Raw genomic sequence first — 26,294 nt, forward strand, 5'->3', positions numbered from 1 at the left:
ATCAAAGATGAAAAAATTGACAATTACAGTATTAGTTATTTTTACCCGAACAAAACCTTACAATAAACGGAAAGAGAAAGAGGTGATCAGTAGAAATAACTCCATTTTTTCCGTAAGCTGTAGTAAACCAAAAATTATCGTGTAAGAAATCAAGCAAAATGAAGGCTCCGTTAATCAATAATCAATCAATTAAAGAGTTTAAAAACGGGTCATTACGGGTCCCACCTAAATACCACGTGTCAAAGATTGATTGGACATCGACCTGATTTAGCATTTACCAACTTTACACCCAACAACTTTTCTCACCCTCTCTTCCCAATTGAAACGCTTTCCAAATTGCGGAGCTTCGGATCCAAACCACTTTAGGTTCGTTATCCGAACCTGCGTCTTCGTTGAAAAATTTTCACACTTATTTTTCTTCGATCATCATCACTTTATCTCAAACGCGCCACAAACCCTAAACGCGTGCGTGATTTCCCAAACGCGCTTTTTTTCAGAATCAGCTTTTTTTGCTTCAATGGTGCAGCTTGTTTATCGTCACTGTAAGTTTCCTGCACTCTCTCTCTCTCTCTCTAGAACTAGAACTAGACTTGAAACCCTAGCTTCTCTCTCTCTCTCTCTAACATCGTTTTGAAAAAAAGTGAATCTGTGTGTGCAATTGTGGAAGCTTTTGGAGTTGTTTTGTTGATTGAAATTGTGTTTATGAGATTGAATTTTTACATGCTTCCGATCTTGTGTGATTTTGTTTTGAATGTGTGAATTTGGAGTTTTTTTTTTTTTTTTTTGTTGAGCTTAGAAGCTTCAAGTGTTTGGGGCAGAAGAATTGTATTTGAATCATCAAGTGCTTTTGTGTTTTTGCGCATTCCAGTATATTTGACTATGAAACACGGACACCGGACACGACACTGCCACCGGTAATTATTTTAAAAAAATGAATTTATTGAATGTAATTACATGTTGTGTTGGTGTCAGACGCTGGAGACGGCTTTGATAAGAAGTGTCGGTGATATAGTGTATTTGAGAAAGAATTGAGAAAGATTAATTTTGGTTTGTGTGTTTTGGTTGGATGAAGAAATCGAGTTGGGTGATATCAATAGTGTTTTTGAGGGATAAAGTTTATATAGGAACTTTGAAAATTCTATAGCATATTTGGCGCGAATGTTATTTTCGGCATTTGAAATTTGAATTTGAAATAACACATAAAGCTGGAGTTTTTGAACTCTCTGCTTGCGTCTCTATTGCCTTGTGTCCCTTCATTTCACTAAAATATTGGTCTTTGTTGCATATGTTTGGTTGTGCGGTGGGTCAACGCAGCCATGCGTTACTGTCTAGGGGACCTTTTACCGCGAAAATGAGAAGCTAATAATTGTAGCTTAAAGAAAAACACGCGTGTGTCGGTGTATCAGATGCGGAAACAAACAGGCTATTCAATCACTTGTCGTGCGTGGTTTAGGCAGGATGGGAATAGTCAAAAGTATAAAATTAACTCTGTCTCTAAATATAAGACCGTCTTATGAAATTTTGTTGTCCCTATTTGTAGGATTTCCAAATATTCAACTGAATTAATTATTTCTTTGTTAACGCGCTTCTAGATACTTTACACGTTTTTTTTTTTTTTTTTTCGTATTCAATAAGTAAGCAATAAATACTATAAAGGATAAACTTGGAAAAACAACACCAATAATTGACCAATTTAGTAGTAATACAAACTTTCTTAATTCTTGTAGTTTAGTCAACATGGTTCTATATTTAAGGATGAGGTAGTAGCTGTTACGGTTGAGAAAGACGAAGATTAGAAGTGGAAATATTAGAAAGGACGGGGATTAAATGGTCTTTCATTAATTAGACATGATTTATCATAGTAAATTATGGCGTTGTTTGATTCATTTAGGCAATCCCATTATAAATGATTTGGTTGGTGCTGTTTCTTTGTCACTTTGTTTAGTTGGTTTGTGCTTTGTTTTCTAATTTACTGAGAATGTCGATGGCTTTGTAATTACTCAGTGGTACTATGAACTTTGAAGTGACTGCATGAATCTATTCTGTTATGTCATTAGTTTGCCTCAGCTTCATTAAAGTCAGATGACACAGGCAAATAAAATTACATTGATCTCAATGCACCCTGAAAATTATATGCATCTTGAGATAAACGGGACGAACTATGAAACTATTTTATACACGCACACACAAACATAGAGTTAGAGGGACAGGGAGGAGAGAGATTCCCATATGTAAATTTATTTGGTGCTCTTGTATATTTAACATAAAGTGAAAAATATCTTGTAATGATACCTGATGTTCTTCACGTCTTAAGGACAATATTGGTACAAAGAATTGGCACGCTGACTTGTATAGCTTCACTCGTCTTTCCCTTTCTTGTACTAACAATTTGATTCTTGTAAATATTATGAATCATCTCTAGTTATTTCAATTCTGGTCAATAGAAATAGGTTTCCCACTTCAAAAACATTTTGGTTTCCATATGAATTTGATAGGTATGGACAAAGATGATATATTCCTGTGATCATTGTCTTTTTATATTTGTAGTTAAAGTAAATGTGCACACACCGTACAAAGGGGAATATTTTGAGATTACAAATGAAATTATTAGATGTTTTTGGATTCTCCTTGGCATGTTAACTGTTTATGATTTTGCAATGAATTTAACCTTTGATTTCCATTTGAAGAATTACTGCCAGCAACCACCCATGTGATTGTAAGTTGCAGGCATGGTTAAATGATAATTGGTTTTAGTATGACGTAACACAGATAACTTGATTGAATGGCTACTAGATTTACACCCATTTTCAGATAGATTGCAAAAAAGAAACATTGCTGATGATTTTTCTTTAATAATGTCTGTGACAATTGTTTTGCAAGATATAAACATGCAAGAGATATCTGCATTTTGGTTATTTCTTGGTTCCTCAGATTCATCGGTATGGCTGATTTGGACTTTGTTGCATGCAGTCTATACAAATTTCCTCCACTTTGATTGCTAATGTGCATTAATCCTTAAATTGACCTTACAAATTGAAGGAGGAGGCTGAATATACTATAGTTATGTTATTATTTGTGGCTTAGTTGCCAGCCTACAAATACGATGTATTAATCAACTGTCTTGTGGATATGGAAACATTTCTTGCTAGCAATGAAGTTTAAAGGTCGCTTTTGACTAGACTTTTTCAGCTAGAAACATCATATGATTATCATGAAGCTAGAAACATCATATGATTATCATGAACTTTCTTTTTTGATAAGTTATTTTTGCATCTTATAACGCAGGTTCGTTAGACATGTTGCACTCAATCCTTTTTAATGTGCATTAAGGGGATTGTCGTCCAATATTGTAATCCTTTTCACTTTTTGTATAAAAACAAAACAACGACTTAAATGACATGAAACATTTGATTAATATAGTACCCAATTATGGTCCGTTATTGTTGTATTGCCATATCTTTTCACTATTATTCTAAAAATTGATTTATACCAAATGGATTTTTACTTGCAGGGATATTTTAATAATTTTCAGGTTTAAATGGTAGTTGCTCGGAGGTGTGTTCTTGGACATCTTCCTGCTATGTAGGTTGTAAAAGTATTTGTTTCTTGGTTAAGCCTTCTTTTAAATAGTTATCTGCTTAAAGTTTGTGAGGTGGATTATCTATGCCTGGAAACGAAGCAGTGGACAGGGTCCATAATTTTTTTGGTCAAGAAAACTTGTCCCAGGGACAGTATCATTCTCAAGCAGTTGATGGGAACTGGCCAGGAATAAGCAACAATATATGGGCTGGCAGCCAGAGATCGGCTGGTGTGCCTTTTATTTCCAATTTGAAGAATTTTAATCAACAGCAATCTGGTAGAGATTTTACAACATTTATTGTATAAGTTTTTCACCTGTCATTATCCATTTTTTATACATTTTGTTTTTGAATAACTAAAACAATGGTGTTGAAATTTAACTTTGTCATGTTGTTTGAGTCTGTCTTTGTTAGTTACTAATCACACTCCCTTCTCTGTCACAGATTCTGAGCAGGGACACATAAGTTCTCCACATTTGCGACATAGTTTGAACCTGTCACAATCAAATTCGAGGCCCGAGTCTGGAAGAAATCAGATGCCAAACCAACAAGTGGCTGTAAGTGGCTACATGCAGGGACAACAGGTTTTCCAGACTAGGCACAATGGAGCTAATATTATGGGAATGGATACGGAATCTCATGTCAATTTTGATTTCTTTGGAGGTCAACAGCAAGTAAGTGGTCACCAGAATGGAATGCTTCAGCCTTTACCTAGACAGCATTCAGGAATAAATGAAATGAATCTATTACAGCAGCAAGCGATACTTAACCAGATGCAAGAACAGCAGAGGCAGCAGCAATTTCATAAACTAGAAGCAAAGCAACAGAATTCTATGGCCCCAGATCCGTCTATTTCAAGACAGACAGTTACAAGCCATTCTGCTTCTCCTATTAATGGAATTCCTGTAAATGAGGCATCTAACTTCATGTGGCAGCCTGATGTTATGCCAACTAATGCAAATTGGCTCCAGCGTGGTGCATCTCCAGTTATGCATGGGTCCTCTAATAATGGACTTATGTTATCTCCTGAACAAGGACAAGCGTTGCGCATGATGGGTTTGGTTCATAATCAGGGAGATCAGTCTCTTTACGGGGTTCCAATATCTGGTTCGGGAGGCACTCCTAACCTTTATTTTCACACTCAAGCAGATAAGCCTGCAATGCCTCAGGTTTCTTTCCCACAGCAATATTCTCATGTTCATGGGAACAAATCTGCACTGCCGCATATAGCAGCTGGTGGTAATTCATTTCCTGTTCACCAATATGGTTCATTTTCAGATCAAATCAACACAAATGATGGAACTTTAGTTTCAAGACACGATAATCAAGGAAAGAGCACATTGAGACCCACTGCTCATGCTATAAATAGCAGAGTGAATGTGGAAAACTTGCAGCAAGGGAGTTCTGAGCAAAGAATTGTACCAATGCAAGATTTTCATGGGAGACAAGAACTAGCTGGATCTTCAGAGATGTCATCACAAAACAAGATGCCAGTGCAGGTTCCTCCTTCACAGAATGTAGCTACCCTAGATCCAACTGAAGAGAAGATTTTGTTTGGCTCAGATGATAGCCTTTGGGATGGATTTGGTATGAATACAGGTGATTTTAATATGCTGGATGGTACAGATAGTTCTAGTGGATTTCCTTCCCTTCAGAGTGGGAGTTGGAGTGCGCTTATGCAGTCTGCTGTAGCAGAAACTTCTAGTAGTGACATGGGCATCCAGGAGGAATGGAGTGGTCTTGGTTTTCAGAATGTGGGGCGATCATCTGGAAAAGAGCAACCTTCTACTACTGATGGCAGTAAACATCAACCACTTTGGGCCGATAATAACTTGCAATCACCTTCCAATATAAATTCAAGACCTTTTGTTCGGCCTGACGATGTTAGTAGGCCAACAACCACTGAAAACCATTGTAGTGTTTCTGGATTTCATCAGTCAGGTCTTGATACTTCAGATCAACAGCATGACAGGTCACAGACCGATTCTCAGAGACCAATTCCACAGAATTTAGAAAGAGGCAGGTGGTTAGATTGCAGTCCTCAGCAAAAACAATTATCCGAAGGTGGTCATATATATGGAAATGCTACCAACTCTTCAGGTATAGAAAAAAATGAAAAGGTAATATCAGATTATTGGACACATCAACCAACCATATCATCTTGTAGTGGTAGTGGTGGTCCATTCAATAAGTCTAATGGTTGGGACATTACAAAATCAGCTCCATTTGATAGTAGTTCTACTTTCAAAACCCATGAAAATGATAAATCATTGCAGCACCATCACGAGAAAGCCATGCATGAGGAGATGTCTCAGGTGCCTGCTACGTGGGAGCCTGATTCTGATACTAATTTATCTGTTGGGTCAGAACATGTAAAATCTACTGGTAACATGCAAATTTGTAGGGAAGATTCTGGTGTGAATGGTATTGCTGCATCACCAAATTCTGGACCTGCATGGCTCAGCCGACAAAGCAGTGAGAAGCTACCTAACGTTGATGTATGGAGAGATGCAGAGTCAGCTGGTAGCTATAAAAGAAATGAAGGTCCGGGAAAATACAAGCATCATATGGAGAACCCTTTAATTTTAGAATCATCTAAGAATGGAAAATTTGAAAGTGATGCAGATGAGGTGGATAACTCTAATAAAAAAGAAAAATCAGCAGATGGTCTTGGATCTAATCCTTCTCATTCAAGAGATGGTAGCACGAGAGAAAATGCCAATTTTGATGGCAATGATTTTCAAAGTCCAAAGTCATCTGGTCAGGTACATCAAAGATCTTCTTTAACTCGTAAAGTTAAGTATCATCCAATGGGGGATCTTGGTGTTGATGTGGAACCTTGTGTAAACAACCAGGTTATAAATTCACAACCTATGAACCATCAACGCTTTGGAGGACTTGCAGATCAGGGCCATAGCTATAACTCTCTTGGACAGTCAAATTATGGAAATTGTGACAGTTATGATAGTGAAACAGTGAAGGTAATTTGTCAGATAACATGTTTTATACTCATATATGCTAGTCTTGCATTATCTTCTCATCTCCATGTCTTGGATAACCAGAATTTGGTTATATCCTTTAAAATGTGACTGAAATGGCACCTGATTTTCAGGGTGATTCAGAGAGCTTGGTTAATAATGTTTCAAAAAGCATACTCCCTACACAAATACCAAAAGCAATGACCTCAATGGATAGAAGTGTTGGTAATTATGCCTTACAAAAGACTGCTTTGCCCAGGTAATTCAATTTTAAAATTTCCTAGCGTTTTTAATGTATGAAGTAAGCCGTGATATGGTACTTCCTTTTTAATTATTGCAGAAATATTTTGCTTTCGGTAATCGTAAGCAACTGTGACATGATTTTTTAGGACCTTGTATTTGCTAAACTTCTGATCTAACTAGCGCTTGTATGCATGTTTTCTTTATTTCCTTCATGCATTGCATATACTCTTCCTTGTTTATGTGATGACCGTAGCTCAACTGTTTGCTTAAATTGTTGAATCTAAAATATTATTGAGCTTTTTCATGAAGTGGAATGGTTATGGGGATATGACATTCCACTAAACACAAGCCTCTCTAACCATAATTTCTATTCCAGGGTTCCTGAAACCGAATCTTCAGATGGATTTGCTGTACATCCACAATGGAATCGAAGTTATTCGTCTGAGGGCTTTAGCTTACAATTGGCTCCTCCTACACAGGGACCTGCCATGTTATTTTCTCGTGGCTCATCAGATTCAGGTCTTACTACACCACACATGTCTGAGACAGGGGATAGGAGCCATACAAAGTTGGCTACTAATCAGACTTTTCCTTCTGAAGAGTCATCTCCTGGGGAGAATAGGAATAATGTTTCTAGTACCACAGGTCAAGTTTTTGATATGGCCTCTCACTACAATGTGGTAGGAAACATTCCACAAGCTTTTACATCTGGCTTTTCATTCTCCAAGAACCATACTCAGAATCAGATTATGGCTCATCTTGGTGGACAAGTAGCAAATAATCAGCTGGCTTCCTTGAATCAGATAGATGAATATGGTGAAAGAGCTCAAGCTAGTCGACCTGAAATGGTATCTACTCAAGACATGTCTATGCTGAGTGGTACAGATCAAATTCGTCTGAGAGATCGTGCAATCCAAATTTTGGCAGCAGAGGCTGGCAGTCAGCCTTCTGGTACATATGGTGCATCTCTGCATGGCACCCCGTCGAAAGTTATACACAATTTATGGACCAGTGTTTCTAGCAGGCAGCATCCTAACGCTTTGAAGGTTCCATCACAGCCCAAACAAATGAACGATTGTGAAATGAAAGCTGACTCAAAGAATCAAGGTGATCAGGGTCAAGAGAATGATGGTAATGAATTTCCTGCCATTGGTGGTTCTTCTGCTTACTCCAATAGCTCTGTACAAAATGTCCTTAAAGAAATCCCTGAGCAGCGGACATTGTCTGAGAATGTTGTGGATGAAGAGGCTGCAGTTCCATCACACCTGAAAGAACATGTCGTGAAATGTGTATCTGATGCATCTCAACCAAGCCTAGCTGCGATTTCCAGAAACAATGAGGCTCTAGGTCGGTCTTTAAGACCAAACAATGTTTTGAATCATAATTTCTCCTTGCTGGGTCAAGTTCAACCAATGAGAAACATGGAAATTGATCCTAGTAACCGGGAAGCCAAGAGATTGAAAGTTTCAGATAATATGGACAAACAGCAGGTAGATTCCAACTACGGACAACAGTTGTCATATGGATATGACAATGTGGTTAAAGATGCATCTGGAAATAATTCTTCCATTCCATCATCAGATCCCAATATATCACGCTTGTCAGCAAAGCCACATGATGGACAGGATATTAATGCAACTTCTCAGGTAATTGGAGATGATCAGGAAAACTATCTTAATGTTTCAGATAGTAATAAAGCAATTTCTACCAGAAGTGGTCATTCTCAGATAAATCCTCAGATGGCACCATCGTGGTTTGAACAATATGGAACTTTTAAAAATGGTACGACATTGCCGATTTATGAGGCACAAAAGATAACCGCCACTAAGATTATGGACCAACCTTTTATTATTCCAAACCAATCAGATAGTCTGCATTTCCAAAATTCAACAGAGAGAGTTAATAGTCTTGGCGATGCTCAACTTGGTAGCACCAGGCACAGTCCAATGCTTGCTTCAGTTGGAAGTGAGAATGTATGTTCTCAGTTATCAATTCCTACGGGTGAACCTGATTTACATATTTTGAGACCAAAGAAGCGGAAAAGCGCCACATCTGAACTTCTGTCTTGGCATGAAGAACTGACACAGGGTTCTGAACGGCTTCGAAATCTCAGGTGGTTGACACTCATTTAATGCACTTATTTTTTGCTGCCATTGTTGGTTTTGGGAAAGATTCTGCATCTGATATTACGTTATTTGTGTTGTTTTGAAAGAGAAATACCTTCTGTTTTTGCTATGACAGTTTGACTCCATTTTTAACTCTCTTTTGTTTATTAATATATCAAGTAATTTATCCATAGATAACATAAATTCCTTATTATTTGGCAGTGAGGCAGAATTATTGTGGGCTCAAACTGCAAACAGATTGATTGAGAAGGTTTGTTTATAATTATATCAGTTCACAACTCATAATTTAATAAATTTATTAGTTAACGAGTTCTCTTAACTCTGTTTATAATTAATAGGTTGAAGGTGGTGCTGGGGTAGTTGAAAATCTATCTGCGACAGTGAAGTCAAAAAGAAGACTTGTGTTGACTACGCAACTTATGCAGCAACTACTAAACCCTCCTCCTGCAGCAGTTCTCGCAGAAGATGCAAAGGTGCATCATGAAAGTGTGGTCTACTCTGTTTCCAGATTAACATTAGGAGAAGTATTCAGTTCTATCTCATGGTCTGGATGCGATACTTTGCCTCCTGGTAGCAAAAACCTGTAAGAACTATTTTTATTTTGAATGGCTTGTATCATGGTTTTAAATTACGGTTGCAGCCACTGCAATTGCGGGTATTGCGGCTGTTGCAATGCGCATTGTGGTCGTTGCGGTGTGAATTTGTTTTTTATTAGCTTGCGGTGTGAATTTGTTTTTTATTAGCAGAAACTATTATAATCTATTTATTACATATCTGATTCCTTGCACATCTCCTACTTCCTCTCTAAAATCTCATATCTCTCTCATTATCAACTCGCCATCACTTTATATAGCTCCCTAAATTTATGATATAAAGAAGGAAGCTAGAAAATTAATTTGTGAGCACTACATAGTCTGTCGCGGTCTGATGCAGCCGTTGCGCCCACTATATTGTGGTTGTTGGTTGGCGGTGTTAAAATGCAACTTTTACTGAGTTGCAATCACACCACTATTGTGGTCTGATGCGGTTGCAGACACTTCCGCAACTGCAATATTGCGGCCTCATCACGTAGTGCGGTCCACAATTTGAAACCATGCATGGCTTGTGTAATGATTGAGTCTTGACACACATAAGAGCACATGCACACCTGATCCACATATATGATATAATAATTGACATTTTGTGTGATGTTTTCTGTAGACTGCCAAAAAAACGGACATCATCTGATAATGTTGATCATTACATTTTTAAAGTCATGGACTTTGCTGATAGAACAAGGAAACTGGAAGATGACATATTAAGGTAATATCATAATGTTTAGTTTTATACTGTCTATCTATTATTTTATTTTCTTGGATGTAGACAAGTGTCTGGCCTGCAAGTTACAAATTTCATAGAGACCCATCTGTCTGTACGGGTGCAATTGAGATGGTGCTTTGGCATCAAAATCTTTAAGGCTGACATGTATTTTTATTGGTATCTGACAAATTAAAGTTGCTGGAACATGGCTTTTGTCTTGGTTACTCTATTTTTATTCTCTTAATGTGGCTCAAATGCTTAGCTATTTTTATTCTCTTATGTGGCTCAAATGCAATTAAGGCAGATTTTCAAGCCCACCCCCACCCCCTCCCGCCAGCCCTAGCCAAATGCCTGCAATTAAGGCTTGAGGTTTTTGGTAACTTTTCATTGTAATCTTTTTTAGTCGTTGCAATATTTGTGTCAGCCGTTCAAGCAAGCCCCCAATTAACAGAGCTTGTAACACATTTTCTAGCACTCGAATTTATTAATTAAGTTGTATTCCCCTTTTTTGCTTTATTGATTCACCTATTATGAATTTATTGAGATGGTAGTAATGATTGTTATTCTTTATAGCTCATGCAAGACATGTGCCAAGATTTGGCCTTCATGTTTACCCTCAAAATATGGTTGCCAGCTACTGCTACTATAATTTTGTTATATTTCGTTTCAGTATCCTAATTTATCTTTATATGATAACAACAACTTTGTTGTACTCAACTTAATTTGTGCCATTTTTTTATCTTGTTAATTGCAGATTGGATAGCAGAGCCTCAATTTTGGACCTGAGAGTGGAGTGTCAGGATTTAGAAAGATTTTCTGTGATCAATAGATTTGCCAAATTCCATGCACGGGGACAACATGATGGGGCAGAGACCTCATCATCCTCCGATGCAAGTGCTAATATTCAAAGATTGTTTCCCCTGAAAATTGTTAATGCAGTTCCATTGCCTAGGAATCTCCCAGATAGGGTACAATGTCTTTCACTTTAATATTAATTAATTAATTCATTATTCCATCCAGTGGCGGATCTTGCCCAAATTATTGGGGGGTGCGATAAATACTAACTGATTCTTTGTCGGATAAAACAAATTTGATTAGCAAAATGCATCATCTCAAGGGTTTCTTTCAAGTTGTCGATGTTGAAGCTATACAATTTTCATTTTTGTCGGAAACTTTCCTCTTAAAAAATGTATCAATTTTATTGTGTTTGATCATTGAATCACTAATACAAGGTGCACAATTCACACACCAATTGCTAATAGCATAAAACATCACTATATCAAGTCCACTATACCAACCAAGTTAACTAGAATTTAACTTCACTGTGAGGTAAGTGTTATTTTCTTATTGAAAATGTAGCCGCAACATCTAACAATGGAAGACCACCCTCCCTTTTCACCGCATTCTTAATTATTATACACACCCTGAAGACACAGGCTCTAGTTTGAGTCTGAAGTGCAATTTTTGTTCCTAATAATGGGTACATATGAAGGTTTACAGAAACTGATTTTTGTAGGTACCAATTTTTATTCTTCAAATGTATGGCCTCCGTAATTCCAACAATTGAGTTTGATTACACCATAATTAGTCATTTTGTTTCTCTCAATACGAAATCATTTTCTGTATGTTCTTATATAGTCCTTCCTATAAAAAAAACCCTTATTGTTTGTATAGAGCTGACACTTCAAAAAATTGTCTTGTCAATGATGTTTATTTATCGAGGATCACCTAATTTTTTTATTCATAATGGGCGCCAAGTTGTTTTCATTTGAACAATAGCAGATGTGGTGTATATTTTCAGGCCTTGTATACCAAGTTGAAGGATTTGCCATTTTGTTATGTTCTACATTACTAATGGCTTTAGAATTTGTAATGCTTTAGGGTTCATGGAATTCAAGTGGACCTACTAGGAATTCCTATGTGGTTTGCCCTAAATTTCCAAAATATTATCACTTATATGTTCACCTTCCTTTCCTATACATTCAGTTAATGGTTAAAAACAATTTGGGGGCGGGGGGATTCATTCATCATATATATGAGGTCGTGCTTGTACCATCACTAGGCCTTTTTGGATAGCAAAACCAATTATCGTAAACATAATATTCATGGACCTATGAGTTATGACATTGTTGTGCATGACCCTTTGAACTATGTAGAAGGTCAACAACCTCTAGTGCTAGGAAACCAAAAATGTCAAAAGAAAATGGTATAAAAGCATGTTGATTGTTCGAACACGATTTCTCATGTTTGACCACTTTGCTTGACAACAACTTTTAGGGTAGCTTGTCTTACCATAACAGCCCCGGCCCCTAGACCCACGAGTGGTGAAACCCCGGTTAAGTCTACACATGCATGTTTTCCTTCTACCAATCTATACACCATAACATCTGCAGGCCTAAGCGTTAATCCTTACATTGAACTGCATGCTCCCCAAAAGTATCCAGACACACATTACGACAAACAAATAAACACACCTCATCAATATGAAATAGAGGAATCATAAGGTGAAATCAAATGATAGTACGGTAACCCATCAATCGAGATAACTAGAAGAAAATCTTGAGCCTGTGCTGCTTGCAAATACCCTAAAATTGCCTTCTATCTAGTGGTCATGTGGAACTTAACTTTCATATCTTAAACACTTTTACTAAAAAGAGCAATCACCAAAAATGAAAAAACTATATATTTTTTTTAGAGAATAAACATGCATAAAACTATATTTATTTTATGAAATTCTTTTCTTTCTTCATTTTTGTTGTTAAAATAAAGTTGAGGAGTGGTGGCAAATGACCCAACCAAATGACTAATCCCATAGGGGGGGTCCTTAACCATGCCAATGGCGGTATCATTAGCTCCCCAAACCGTTTAAAAAGTGCTCCACCTGTCAATGCCTTTTCTACGGTAGCAGCAACATCATCAACTCTCAGATGAATTTTAATTAGGGCTGGAAATGAGTCGAGTCGAACCGAACCTGTCTGAGCTCGACTCGACTCGATAAGAATTTGCTCGGCTCGAAACTCGACTCGAGTTCGACACGAACTCTTTTTTCAGCTCGAGTTCGACTCGTTTAAAGTTCACGAACAGTTCGGTTCGGCTCGTTAGGTTCAACTCGTTGCTCGAGTAATATAATTCAAAAGTTTTTTTTTGTTTTTGTCAAAAATTTATATTTTGACCTTTTAATTTATTTAAAAAAGTATACAAAGATTGAACTAAAAAAAAACTATAGACCATGTTTGTCTTAAGACTACTACTAAGGAAAAAGTAGTAGTACTTTAAAATCAAAACAACTGTAGCGCAAGCTATTTAGATGAACAAATGCATTTCTCTTTTATAACTACTCTTCCACTATGCTGTTATTAAACTCCCCGATGTGGGACAAAGTTTAGCACATATGTCTAGTTAAAATCTTACACAAATGTGTTATTTGCTTCTTGTTGTTTCTTTCACTTTTTTTTTGGGTGATATTCTTTCTCTCTTTTATTAAATTGTTAATTAAATTAGAAATAACTCTTCCTCCTCTCTTTGATAAAAAAAAAAAAGAAAGAAATAATTCCTCTCAAAACAAGTACATAAATATCATAGGAAGTTTGTAATAAATTACATGTGTTGTATTTTAATATTAAAGCTTGTATTTTATTATTTTTTTTACTAAATTTGTATATATATATATATATATTATCGAGCCAACTCATGAACCAACCGAGTCGAACTATATAAAGCTCAAGTTCAGCTCATTTATTTAACGAACTTAATTTTCAGCTCAAGTTCAGCTCGTTTGGTTCATGAACCAAGTTCAACGAGTTAATTGTCGAATCGAGTTCCGAACTATTGTCGAGTTGGTTCGGTTCATTGCCAGCCCTAATTTTAATGTAAGTTTTACGCCTGAAATTATCATTTACAAAATGCATTTACAAAGTTAACTATACTTTTTTTTTGGCGGTAAAAAGTTAACTATACTAATTAGCTAAACAAAAATAACTAACTTTAGGTTAAGTGCTGATCGCATAAAAAGTTAAGTGATTATTCAAAATTGTAAGTTCATTTCACCGAAGTACATTAATTGTTAATTAGAATTTAAAAATTGCAAGTTCATTTCGCCGCAAGTTTTTTTTAGGTGATATGCCTTTTGTGAATGATCGAAGAGAAATTTGTATGACATAGATGTTTAGGCCACGCTAACTAGAGGTTAATCTTTAAGCTTTGCAAGCTAAAATTAGTCAACGGCCTACTTGATATGAACTATAAGTCAGATGTTCTTTGTGAGGCATCTCAAAACAGAAAATTGATTATAACTCCTTTTAAAGTCAAACACATTGTTTCCACCTCTAGGCCACTAGAGCTTTTGCACATTGATCTTTTTGAGTCAATTGATAGTGCCTCTATCAATGGAAAGAAATATGGATTGAACATTGTTGATGACTTTAAAAGATGGACCTGGGTGAAATTCCTCAGAAGCAAGGATGAGTCTTATGATGTGTATAGTGTCTTCTGCAAACAAACTAAAAATGAAAAAGAAACATCTAATTTGAAAATCAGATGTGTTCATAGTGGTGAATTTAAAAAATGAGCCTTTTGAAATTTTTGGTGAAATTTATGGATTTCTCCATGATTTTTCCTCTCTTAGAAATCTACAACAAAATGGGGTTGTAGAAAGTAAAAATAGATCTCTGTCAGAGATGACACATACCATGATCAGTGAATCTAAGAGTGCAAAACGTTTTTGGGCAGAAGCAGCAGTAAACACAACATGTTATGTTCAAAATAGAATCTATATTAGACTTATACTGAACAAGACTCCATATGAATTCACCACCAAAAAAAAGACTCCATATGAATTACTTAAGGGAATAATGCATAATATTTATTATTTTCATCAGTTTGGATGTACATGTTACCTTCTAGCACTAAGGTACATCTTAAGAAATATGATATTAAAGCACAAAAGCGTATCGTGTTTGGATATTTTAAACGCTCAAAGCATACATATTGTATAATTCCGAAATGAAAAAAGTTGAAGAATCTATACATGTCAAATTTGATGACAATGAGTCTGACGATGAAAAGTTTGAGCAAGTTGAAAATTTTGTAGATATTGAGATCATTGTTTAGGGAGAACTACTAGGGACAGATGCTCAAACAGTTGCTCACAAACACTCGCTCAATTGCCGAGCTATGTCACCGATTTTTTAAAGTTCTTCACCTGTTAACCGGTTCTCTCCGTTAAGAGTCTTTTTTTTTTTTTTTTTTTTTTTTACTTTTTATGATTTAAAAATATAAAGGCCTCCTTTTTAACGTCTCCACCTCTTCAGTCATTAACATGTGTGAAACTACACAAGAAAATCATCTTCTTCCATTTTTTATTTTTTATAACATATACCTGTTCTAGAACAAAAAATCTTACTTGATAGAATTCTAGCAGTACTTGCAATGTAAATCTACATTCTATTAATAATCGTATCAATTACTATGTTTCCAGAATGCCTTTTTTCAAAAACAAAAAATAAACTATATTTTGAGGACATTTAAACTTCTTGAAGCTAATTCTATTATTTTCCTTGGTAGAGACGAGGATGATGCGTGTATGTTAAGTGGAATTTTGTGCGTACATGGATCTAATTTTGAAGGATTGTTTTCTTTTTCTTTCTTTTTCAACACAACTTTTAAGGGTTGTTAAACTGGATAGATGGGTAGTCATGAAACGTTTGGGGGCATGTGATGGTCAGGTCAAGAGAGGTGGTGGCTTAATGGAGTGGCAGGATAGCTAGGTTGTGACCGGAGGTGTGAGAGAGAGAGAGAGAGAGAGAGAGAGAGAGAGAGAGAGAGAGAGAGAGAGAGGGATTGAGAGAGAGATGGGGAACTGGTCGCTGATGATTTCAAGTTATGTTTTGACAGAGAGAGAGTTCAAAGCACTTGGTGGAAATGTGCGGTTTGTGATAGGAGCAATGCAGTTGCCTATTCACTCACTAAAAAAATGGGATACGTGGCATAGCTATATGGGTGAGTGTTTGTCAACGTCTGTGTGAGCGATTGTCGCTAGCAGCGCTCTTGTTTATGCATCACCCTCTGTACATGAGATTCCAAAGGAACCAGAAGTAACTTCGGAAGGAAACGAACCTTCTGGTGTACCAAAAGATGCCCTAGATGGTGGCCAATCCCCTAAATAGATAAAAGCAATTAGACTGTTATTATCACATGTTGTTAATCATGATATCATCATACATCGAATGGATGTTAAAAGTGACTTTCTTAATGTTGTTATCTCTGAAGAAGTGTATGTGAAAAACCCTCTTGGGTTTGCAGATTTAAAAAAACCAAAATAGGTTTGAGCTCAAAAAGTCACGGTATGGTCTAAAATAAGTCCCTAGAACTTGGTGGCATTTAACATGGGAAAGGATAAAATCTTCCCACCATAGGAAAATATTTTTTGATCATTAGATTAAACGAGGACCACAATATTATCATACTCTCTCAACACTATATCATTTTTAACACTATCTTTCACCAATTTCTCTCTCCTACGTTTCCTCTCTTCACCCATCACCACCACCACCACCAGCAACCTCTCAAAATCACAATCCACCCTGTTACCACCATGGTTCCCATTCCAATAGCTTGAATTACCATTTTGCAAAACAAGAACATCTCTTGATTCACCATTTCTAGCATTTCAACATGAGTGTGGGAGGTTTAGATTTGTTTCCATTTGTTGGAATATTCTCACTTTCATAAAGCCAGGATCACAAAAATCATCTTCCTCACAACAATTTCGTTTTTCCCTTTTCTAATTTTCATGCAAATTAATTTAATGTTCATAAACATTCAATATGTAACATTTTCAAAACCCATGTGTCCTTAAAACAAATCAAACCCATGTAAAAAATCAAGACCAAATTTTTTATTCAATGATTACAAATTGATATAAATGAAGGTTGAACCCCATTTTCGAAATCCATCCATATATAAAAATTAAGATCCATTTCAGCTCAACAACATTCTACTGTTTTGATAATATGAATTTTTTGTTGAATTCTAAATCTGGGATTTTTGATGAATGAAAGGGAAAGGATGAGGGGAAGAGAATAAATGAAGTTGTTTAAGTGGTTGGATAAGCAATTTTTGTGTTCTGGACTGAAAACCAAGACCAGGATAGAAGATGAATAGTGTAGTGGTGGTTGGTGGGTGCATGAGTGGGGGAATGGAGGAGAAAGAATGCTGCTGTATGATATAGTATGGACAGACCATTATAAAATCTGTGATCCTCTTTGGTCAAATGGTAAAAAAAAATCGTCCCATGGTGGGAAAGTTTTACCCTTTCCCATGTTAAATGCCACCGTATGAAAGACTCAATAACTTTCTTTTAGAAAATGATTTTCCACGAGGGCATGTTGACACCACACTATTTAGGGAATCATTAAAAGATGAAATTTTGATTGTTCAAATATATGTTGATGATATCATCTTTGATTCTACTAATGATACACTTTATCAAGAGTTTTCCAAGATGATGCAGGATGAATTTGAAATGAGAATTATGAGATAACTAAAATTATTTATATGGGAAATCAAATCAATCAATACAAGGAAGATGTCTATGTTTATTAATCCAAGTATACAAAAGAATTGCTCAAAACGTTCAACATGGTGGGATTGCAAACCAATGACAACTCTTATGCATCCGACCCGCTGTCTGGGTTTAGATGTTAATATTTGTAAGGTAGATTCAATGATATACAAAGGTATGATTGGATCCAAACTTGCGCATGAGTCTGACATTGAGTGTAGGGGTCAAAATCCTTCTTCAACTTCGATAACCAAAGAACGCCCCGATTTGAGGTTCACCATTCCCATTGTCAAAATAATACAAAGATCCTCATTTGTTGCAAATTTAAATTCAAAGTAACTCCTCCGTAGAGGGACCATGCACCAAAGGAGCAAAAGTTGTCGACTTGTTAGATAAAATTCCCTTAAGGCCCCTTGTCATATATGGTTTACCGCCTTTGCTGAGCACGTGACTTCCATGAAGATTCTTCTTAAAATCATCCAAACCCATCTCATAATCTTCTTGCATGGTACAAATACAAAACGTATCCACCTTGATTGTTGGTGATGGGAGCGATTCAGAAGACACCACAATTGTGACATAGTTGGTAACAACTTGCGCAAAAGAGAGGCTTTTCCAGGTTAGTGATCAATTTTGTGGGGACATGTTGTGACCTAGCAGGCTGATTTATGTCGAAGTCCACCATAGAAGCCTAGGCTGCCATGGCGGTGAAACCGTAGACAAAACGTGCCTGCAAGAGATTTCGAAAGTATGAAGGAAGTGTAACCCAGCCTTTGTGAAACATAAATTTCAGCGCAGTTTTACTCCTTCAAAAGTACCAAAAACGTAAGCAAGCACATAGGTGAAGGATGTATGACAGTAGGCGCTCAAGGGAGAAGAAGACCAAACCCTAGCAGAGCTGGTAAATCATATAATGTTTGTAATTAATTTATTTTTCTTATTTTTTTATGGATCCTAATGATAAAATAGAACTCATTACTCTCTTCCTAATAAAACACTAAAAACAGTTAATTCATTTTGTAGTAAATACATTTGACTTTTTAAATTTATTTAACTCATATTTTGTTTGTCAGAGAGTATTTAAGAGTCAATCAATGACTATAAAATTATTTTATCATGAACGAATGGATATATATTTTTTTATAGAAATATTTTATAGCATTTGATATTACTCTCATATATCAAAATTTATAGATCCGTCACCGTTAATTTTCTTAATTGTGAAAATTGTCAACTCTATTTAAGATACCAATATTATGAGCAATTTTCTTAATTATCTTGGTTAATTCTATTAAAAATATATTTTTAGACAACATTGATTAAGAATTATTTTTTTACAACAAAACATGCAAAAAGAAAACCATTTGAATAATTAAAAATACAACTTAATTAATTTGTCTAAAACATCAAAAATCTTAAGACCGACTCTATCTTGGATCAAATGTACTCCATCTTTGAAATTTGTCTAATTATGATACATTTCTAGTAACATAAATGCTAATTTTAAGGGAAATGTTAACTTGTGCCCTTAAGACACAAGTTTAGAAACCAAATGTAGAAATTATGTATTGGAATGCATGCATTAAATTTAATCTTTAATGTTTTAATGAATTGAATGCACAAAGTTTAAGAAAATATTTCTTTTTTTGGCTTTCTTAACATGTGCCCTAAGGGTACAAGTTAACACTACCCTAATTTTAATGGTAAATTTGATAGAATTTCAAATTTTCGGTCATTGATCAATTTGGACAGTAATTTATAATAGAAGAAATTCATTGATAATGGGACATCTTTTATTTTTTTCGATTCTAATGATAAAATAGAACTCAATACTCTCTTCCTAATAAAATACTAAGCAAAAGATTAAAAAAGTCAATTAATTTTGTACTCCCTCCAGTAATATTTGTAAGAGAAATTTGGGTCAACAAAAATTGATGTATGTGGTTAAAAATCCATTCCAGATACATCAACTTTTGTTGACCAAATTTTCTCTTATAAATAGGACCGGATGGAGTACTAAATACATTTGACTTTTTAAATCTGTTTGACTCATATTTTTTTAGTCAAGGAGTATTTAAGAGTCAAACGATACATTGGAAATCATGCTTTCAAACAACAACAGAAAATTGCACCAGCAAATGTATCACAATGTCCACCTCCAAGAAAGTCATTGGCAATGCAATCTGCTCTGCAGTTTGGAGTACATTTCTCTATGCAACAATATCGCGGAGGTCCTGGATTACCAATTAAGCAGCTTGATTTCTTAGTTGGCTCTATTGTTTGAGCCTCCAAGTCCAACCTAGTATCAAATCCTAAAACCAACTCAATGTTAAAATTTTGAATTATGTAATAATTTGTTTATTGAAAATGTAACTCAAAAGATAAAAACTAACAATTCCTCTTACCTGAAACCAAGACCAAAGAAATGCATAAAACTCCAAATAAAAAAGATTGATGGGCACAAAAAGTCATTTTGAAGGATATCACCTTATAATTTTTCTTTTTCGATGATGGTGTGAAGAAGCACTAACCACTTGTTTGCTTTATATAGAGACTTAAAAATCATATTATTAGATTAATTACTAAAAGAGTAAATTTTTTTTTGAACAAGACTAAAAGATTAATTAATATGTTCAATAGTATATTAATACTATTGAACAAATCATTAATTTAAAATTTGACCATAATTAATTTGTTGACCGTGTACATTAAGATGCATTTAAAAACATTATTCAAACCTTTTCGGTAAACATTTGACCATAATAATTTAAAATTGCATTATATCTTTTGAATAAAATTTAATTATTCATTATTTACATTGTTTTATTTTTATGTAAAATTAATTTCAATCTTAAAAAACTCAGAATAATATTCATTTTTAGTTTTTCAATATAAATATTTATTTATCAACATGTGTGATCTCTTGATCAAAAAATAATTTATATTTTATTTTGGTCAAATTCATATGCAATAAAACCAATGTCAGGTTATACTTTTTAGAACCAACCCTAACATTTGCTCAAAAAAAAAAAAAAACCAACCCTAACATGTAAATGACAAAATACAACAAAATAAATGAAGAAATGAAATCTTAAGCGAACAGACTAAGCTACCACGAGTTCAATCCGGCGAACCCAACACGGGGTGCAAAACCAAATTACAAAAGAAAATGGTGTATGCATGTTCCTCTATGTATCAATGGCACGAGAGTTCCTCCGTATCAAAACTGGGAAATGAAACTGTTTGTCCACACGAAATTAGATCCACGAACTCACCACTTACTGCAATGAAAACACGACCAGAACAAGTTAACAGCCACAAATCAAGCTGAATTAGCCCACCCAGATCGCTAAGTCACATCCCTTTTGAGCATTACAGTCTGAAGCCTAGTCCATAGTTGTACTACCCAATAACGCCTAATTAGATAGAACTTGGAAACATAACCCCCTCAATAAATTCAACCCTCTTTGAAAGACCAGGACCACCACCACACATAGGTAAGCGGAGATAGTTTGTAAGCCAATAGAAACCGACCACATCGGTAACATCGACAATTGTTTTTAGATAATCAGATTCGAATAGAAATTGAAAGTATCCAAGATCGAAGCTGAATTTCAAATAAACTTATCAGAACCAACGAAACAACACAATATAAACAAGATCTAGATCTGAGCACTACAACAAATGCATTAGCCATGGTTACCGGTAACGATGAGAGATGGCCCCAATTATCAACTCAGAGCTTGATCTACAAAAAACAACGACCACCAATCAACATAAATGTGTGAAAGGTTTAAACTGTCACATTGTCACCCTCAACTGCGGATATGAATATCGTTTTCCATAGCACTTATGTGTGGGTCTATAAATCTTGGTGGGAGAAAGCTATATTAGTAAATTGTGCGAGAAAGCTATACATTTCTATAGGTTAAAGAGAATGACTACACCAATATGGAGTAAAGGAATGCAAGCACACACATCAGAAGCTATGCAAGAGCATCATTAAGACATAAATAGAAAAGCACGATTCAGTAGGCAAGCTTGGTGAGATGAAAGCGAGAAAAAATATAGAGTTCAAAAGCCAAAAGGTGGTTTGCTAAGCAAACAACACTGATCCAAACATTTTAAGGGTCTTAGGCCAAATTTATGAAAAGGGCCCCCTTACATAATACATTATAATTTTTTTTTCTTCTATGGACTAGTTTTCATGTCCCTCGGTGTTCTCTCCAAGATATATTTTTTCTAATCACAAGATGATTTGTTGGATAGATGGACTCTAAATCCATTTCAAGCGTAACACTCTTTGCAAGATCCATATTTTTTGTAAAACCTATCTTTCGATAGTGTTCAAAATAAGATAATGATGTGCGGATTAAGCAAGTGTACTAAATCGTTTATCAAGTAATAAAGTGATGAGTATTGTATCCACAGGGATTTTTGTTTTGTCCAAACAATTCGCGTTACTTATTTTTTAGTTGATGATATAATAAAAGATAAGGGTTAGAGAGTTGCATTTTTATCTGTTTGCAACAGAGCAAGTTTACCTGTTTTTGGTTGCAGAAAAGTAAGTATCGGTTAGGATTATTCAAATTCCCTCTATTTATATTGTTGGATATTAAATAACAGGCATGTCACGTTTATTTATCTTAGGTAGACTATACAAGTGATGAAGTCGTTGGGACGTTACTAACCTAAAAGGTTGGAAACTACACCTGCTAATCACACGATGATCCTTACGTGTTGGGTCTATAAATCTCGGTTAACTAGGTCTATCCCTCCAATGTTTGGTTGCATCTGCTGGTCACACGCTGATCCTTACGTGTGGGGTCTTACCACCTCAAAGGTAATTGAAAACATAGACTTTATGTTGGATTTCCACCATTTCCCAAGGCAATGAAGACCAAGGTTCCTTAGGTTCACCCATCTATCATCTTAGGACACTTCTATCTCTCTCTCTCTCTCTCTCTCTCTCTCTCTCTCTCTCAATTAGTAGTTGTACAAACGGGCAACCCTATCAGCGTCTACCTTACCAAGGGTTTAAGAGAATGGTTCTATTAGGCTACGACTTATTTCCTTCAAGTAGGCACTTGTTACCTTAATTACTAACTAGTTACCTCCTAGGTTTAGCAGATTTTACTCAGTATTAGTAATGTCACCTCCTAAGTACTTACCACTAGGGTCAACTCGCTTTCGGTATCTTTCGCTAGTTATAACTAATTACTTCCTAAACAGATAGATATTAGTAGCAAGATATAAATATCAAGATATAAGCATCAGGATAGTAATATCAATATTAGTCCCTGTCATAACCTAAGTATCTAATCTAGGGTTGCACCAACTACAGAAATAAACTAAGGAATTTCGTAATAAAACTTAATAGAGAACAAAAGATAAATAAATAAAATGACATTTTATTAAATAAATATCCAATAAAAATAAATAGAGGTTCATTTTAGAACTCTAACCTAAAAAGAATTAGTTACACATGGTAACTAAAAACAAATTACTAAAGATAAAAACATACCTTAGAAAATCAAGGAGAAGATAGAAACTCTCATGAAGCTCCAAGTTGCCTTCCTCCTGAACTGCCACAGTTATGAACGAGAAATTCTGAATGAGGAAGGCCAGTATTTATAGTGAGAGTTTCTACCTGGGTTTGGGCTTTACTTAGAACAAAAGTACGAAAAACGCTTGCGCCTCGCATTTTCAGATGCACGTGGCGCATGGCTAGCATGCTTAGCGCATGTGAGTGTGCCTCAAACCATGCTCTAGGCGCATGGAAAATTCCCTAAGCGCATGGTATGTGAAATCCATGCCCTAGGAATTTTTTCATGTGCTAGGCGCATGGTGTCTGTTTCTGGGCCCAAATTCTCCAATTTTCCGTCGTTTTAGGTCTTTGTCTTCAAATAACTTGCCTTGGAACATGGAAACAGAATTCCTCCCTCTTGTAAGTCTCATGAGACCTCTTGAATCTTCATTCTTGGTCTTCCTAAGTCTTCATAATTCTTCAGAGGTTCTTGATTTGCCAATGCACATGATTTCTTCGTGAATTACTTCAAAACCCCCTAAAATTGCTATGTTTCGGGAAAACTAAAATTATAGACTTAAATATATAAAACATTACAAAATTCCCTAAATTATAGGCAATTGTTCTAATACTTCTCCTTTTTGTTGCTAAAACCTACTGAAAATAATTGAAAAACATGCTAAGAATAATGTAAGATGACCTGTCATCACAACCCCAAACTTAAACTGTTGCTTGCCCTCAAGTAACGAAAGAAAAACATAATTTATTCTTTGCATTTTTTTAGGAAAACATACCTTTCCGGGAGTTGTGTTTAGGAATCATTCATCAGATTTATAGCAGAGCAGTAACTAACTTATCTCAGTAAATTCAAGCGGGCCCGGCTTGGGGAAAGTAACCTATATTCTCACCCATACTATTTTCTATGATACACGTATGTATCTCTTAAAGACAGTAAGGATGGTCACGACATTTGCCCACTCCAGTCGTCACATGAATGTATCTTGCTATAAATTTGAAACAATTTCAAACAGTCAGTCAAGTTAAAGTTATTCTCACTTAGAGGACTTTGAGGGTTATAACTTGACTTAGGTTAAGGGTAAATATATTTTGGGAAAGTAGGCTAACAAAAGAACTTGGAGTTAGTTCATTAAGCTAGAGATTCCTTCTAAACATTAATGCACAGCCATCCTTCCTTCCTTGATTCAAACAAGATGGGTAAAATAGTAGAACTATTTGTCTTTTTATTTTATTTTTTGACAGAAACATACATTTTTTAAGAGACCAGTGTTTTGGCTCTTGAATTTTTTCTTTTTCTTTTTTTCTATTTTTTGTGTAGATTCATGGTCATCTACATTTTTTTTTCCTTCAGTTTTTTTCTTTTTCTGACAAATGTGTTATAATGTTACCCCACCCCAAACTTAAAATGTTTCTAATTCCAAAGAGAAACCCCAAATTTAGTTTCAAAGCATGTGCAATCATAATAATACCTATCTAACTCCAAGTAAAATCAAACAGGGTGCATTTAAAGTGTGGCTTGAAATGTTCAAGGTACCAAAGAATATATAAAGGGTGGCTTGAAAGGCTCAAGGTACCAAAGAAAAATTGTCTCGTGTGTAATATAACCTAACCGATCGTCCGTAAAGAACGGCCGCAAATTCATGCAAATATAACATTCACATGGACCACTCATATATGGGAAGTATTTAAGTATCTAACAACCTAGAATGGATATGAAAATATTTGGCTCTGAATCTCACCGGTTATGCTATTCGGAAAAGCGATGGCCTATAAGTACCTTCACTAGTAAGCCCCAGAAAGTATCTTGCTCTTGAATGTAAGGGTAAACTAGCCTCCGCCTTAAATTCTTTGAAATGAATATCTAAGACTAAAACAATTTTAAGCATACGATGCAAAAATCAACTTTCTAGTGCATTAATCAAACTCTCAACCCTGCTCTTAGCCTTTACATCATTATCTTAACATTCATATAATTTTCACAAAGCCAATCTTTTTTGGGAACATTGAAGTCTAGTGGCTTTAACACTCTTAATTCGAATTTCCCAATATTATTTTCTTGTGCGTTTTAGGTTTTACTTGTCTATTGTGTTTTGGCAAATGAAATACTAGGGTGTGAAAATGAAAATGGTGGGGGTATGAAATAGAAATTCTATTAAGTTTTAAAAAGAAAGGGTGAAGGATTGTTGAGCTGGTAAATATTTGGGCCCTTATAGTGATTTTTATCCACCCCTAAAGAACAAGGCTTGTTATATAAACTTCCTATACGAAAAAAATATTTGGGCTCCCAACATGCATGAGCCCCAGGCCGTCGCACCCCAGGCCTATGCCTTGAGCTGGCCTTGTAGGCGAGATTTTCTCTACTAAGCGAACTAAGGCGGTTCAAGGAAAATATCTAAAGATAACCTATTTTTCCCTACTTAGAAGTAATCTCGATTCGCTAGTCAAGCTTGACTGCATTCACCCAATTTGAGAATTCAGAATCACTATAATTATGAGTGTAGGTCATTTGTAGAAATGAATCATTTGTGAATTCTAAAACACTAGAGAGAGAGAGAGAGAGAGAGAGAGAGAGAGAGAGAGAGAGAGAGAGAGAGAGAGAGAGAGAGAGAGAGAGAGAGAGAGAGAGAGAGAGAGAGAGAGAGAGAGAGAGAGAGAGAGAGAGAGAGAGAGAGAGAGAGAGAGAGAGAGAGAGAGAGAGAGAGAGAGAGAGAGAGAGAGAGAGAGAGGGGATAGGAGCTAAAACCATTGGAGGGCCAAGGAAGCTTGGAGACAAGCTTGTTCATTCTTCTCCAACATTCATAAACTCTCTTGTGTTAGCCATGCATATCATGTGTAAATAAACTCTCTTTTGTGTTGGGATTGAATGTAAATAGTCAGGCTATGTAGTACCCTGAATTTGACTGGTTGTATATGATTTATGTATTCAATATAATTTTACTTTATATTGTTCTTAATATTTTATCA

At 35.6% G+C, this 26,294-nt stretch overlaps 1 protein-coding gene and 1 long non-coding RNA gene across 9 annotated transcripts; one reads left to right on the top strand and one right to left on the bottom strand.

The window, feature by feature from the left end:
- The first annotated feature begins 425 nt into the window (after window positions 1-425).
- Window positions 426-11,353, top strand: LOC146936190 (uncharacterized). 8 transcript variants are annotated; one of them, XM_085751182.1, is made up of 10 exons: window positions 426-542; window positions 3,512-3,856; window positions 4,023-6,343; window positions 6,434-6,559; window positions 6,691-6,815; window positions 7,176-8,912; window positions 9,127-9,175; window positions 9,264-9,508; window positions 10,126-10,227; window positions 10,979-11,353. In XM_085751182.1, exons 2-10 carry the CDS (start codon window positions 3,664-3,666, stop codon window positions 11,211-11,213), a joined length of 5,133 nt encoding a protein of 1,710 aa, XP_085607308.1. In that variant the 5' UTR covers window positions 426-542; window positions 3,512-3,663; the 3' UTR covers window positions 11,214-11,353. The 8 variants fall into 8 exon arrangements, with proteins under 8 accessions (XP_085607308.1, XP_085607310.1, XP_085607304.1 ...); XM_085751184.1 differs by having other exon boundaries at window positions 3,533-3,856; XM_085751183.1 differs by lacking the exon at window positions 426-542 and adding an exon at window positions 2,886-2,939.
- An 8,184-nt stretch (window positions 11,354-19,537) lies between these two features.
- Window positions 19,538-20,329, bottom strand: LOC146936191 (uncharacterized). The gene is made up of 3 exons (XR_015030499.1): window positions 20,191-20,329; window positions 19,803-20,097; window positions 19,538-19,676 (listed from the first exon to the last, which is right to left on the bottom strand). It is a non-coding gene; the product is annotated as an uncharacterized LOC146936191 (long non-coding RNA).
- Window positions 20,330-26,294: the final 5,965 nt, after the last annotated feature.

This window comes from Medicago sativa, chromosome 3, assembly GCF_051527215.1.
Source record: "Medicago sativa cultivar Bolivia chromosome 3, Bolivia_mono, whole genome shotgun sequence".
Classification (NCBI taxonomy): Eukaryota; Viridiplantae; Streptophyta; class Magnoliopsida; order Fabales; family Fabaceae; genus Medicago; species Medicago sativa.

What these genes read in the sequence shown, in the direction of transcription:
- LOC146936190 (XM_085751178.1), top strand. Translation starts at nt 3,664, where the DNA reads ATGCCTGGAAACGAAGCAGTGGACAGGGTCCATAATTTTTTTGGTCAA. An exon ending in CAAACAGATTGATTGAGAAG is followed by an intron (nt 9,176 to 9,263) that starts GTTTGTTTATAA and finishes TATAATTAATAG; the next exon opens with GTTGAAGGTGGTGCTGGGGT. An exon ending in CTGGAAGATGACATATTAAG is followed by an intron (nt 10,228 to 10,978) that starts GTAATATCATAA and finishes TGTTAATTGCAG; the next exon opens with ATTGGATAGCAGAGCCTCAA.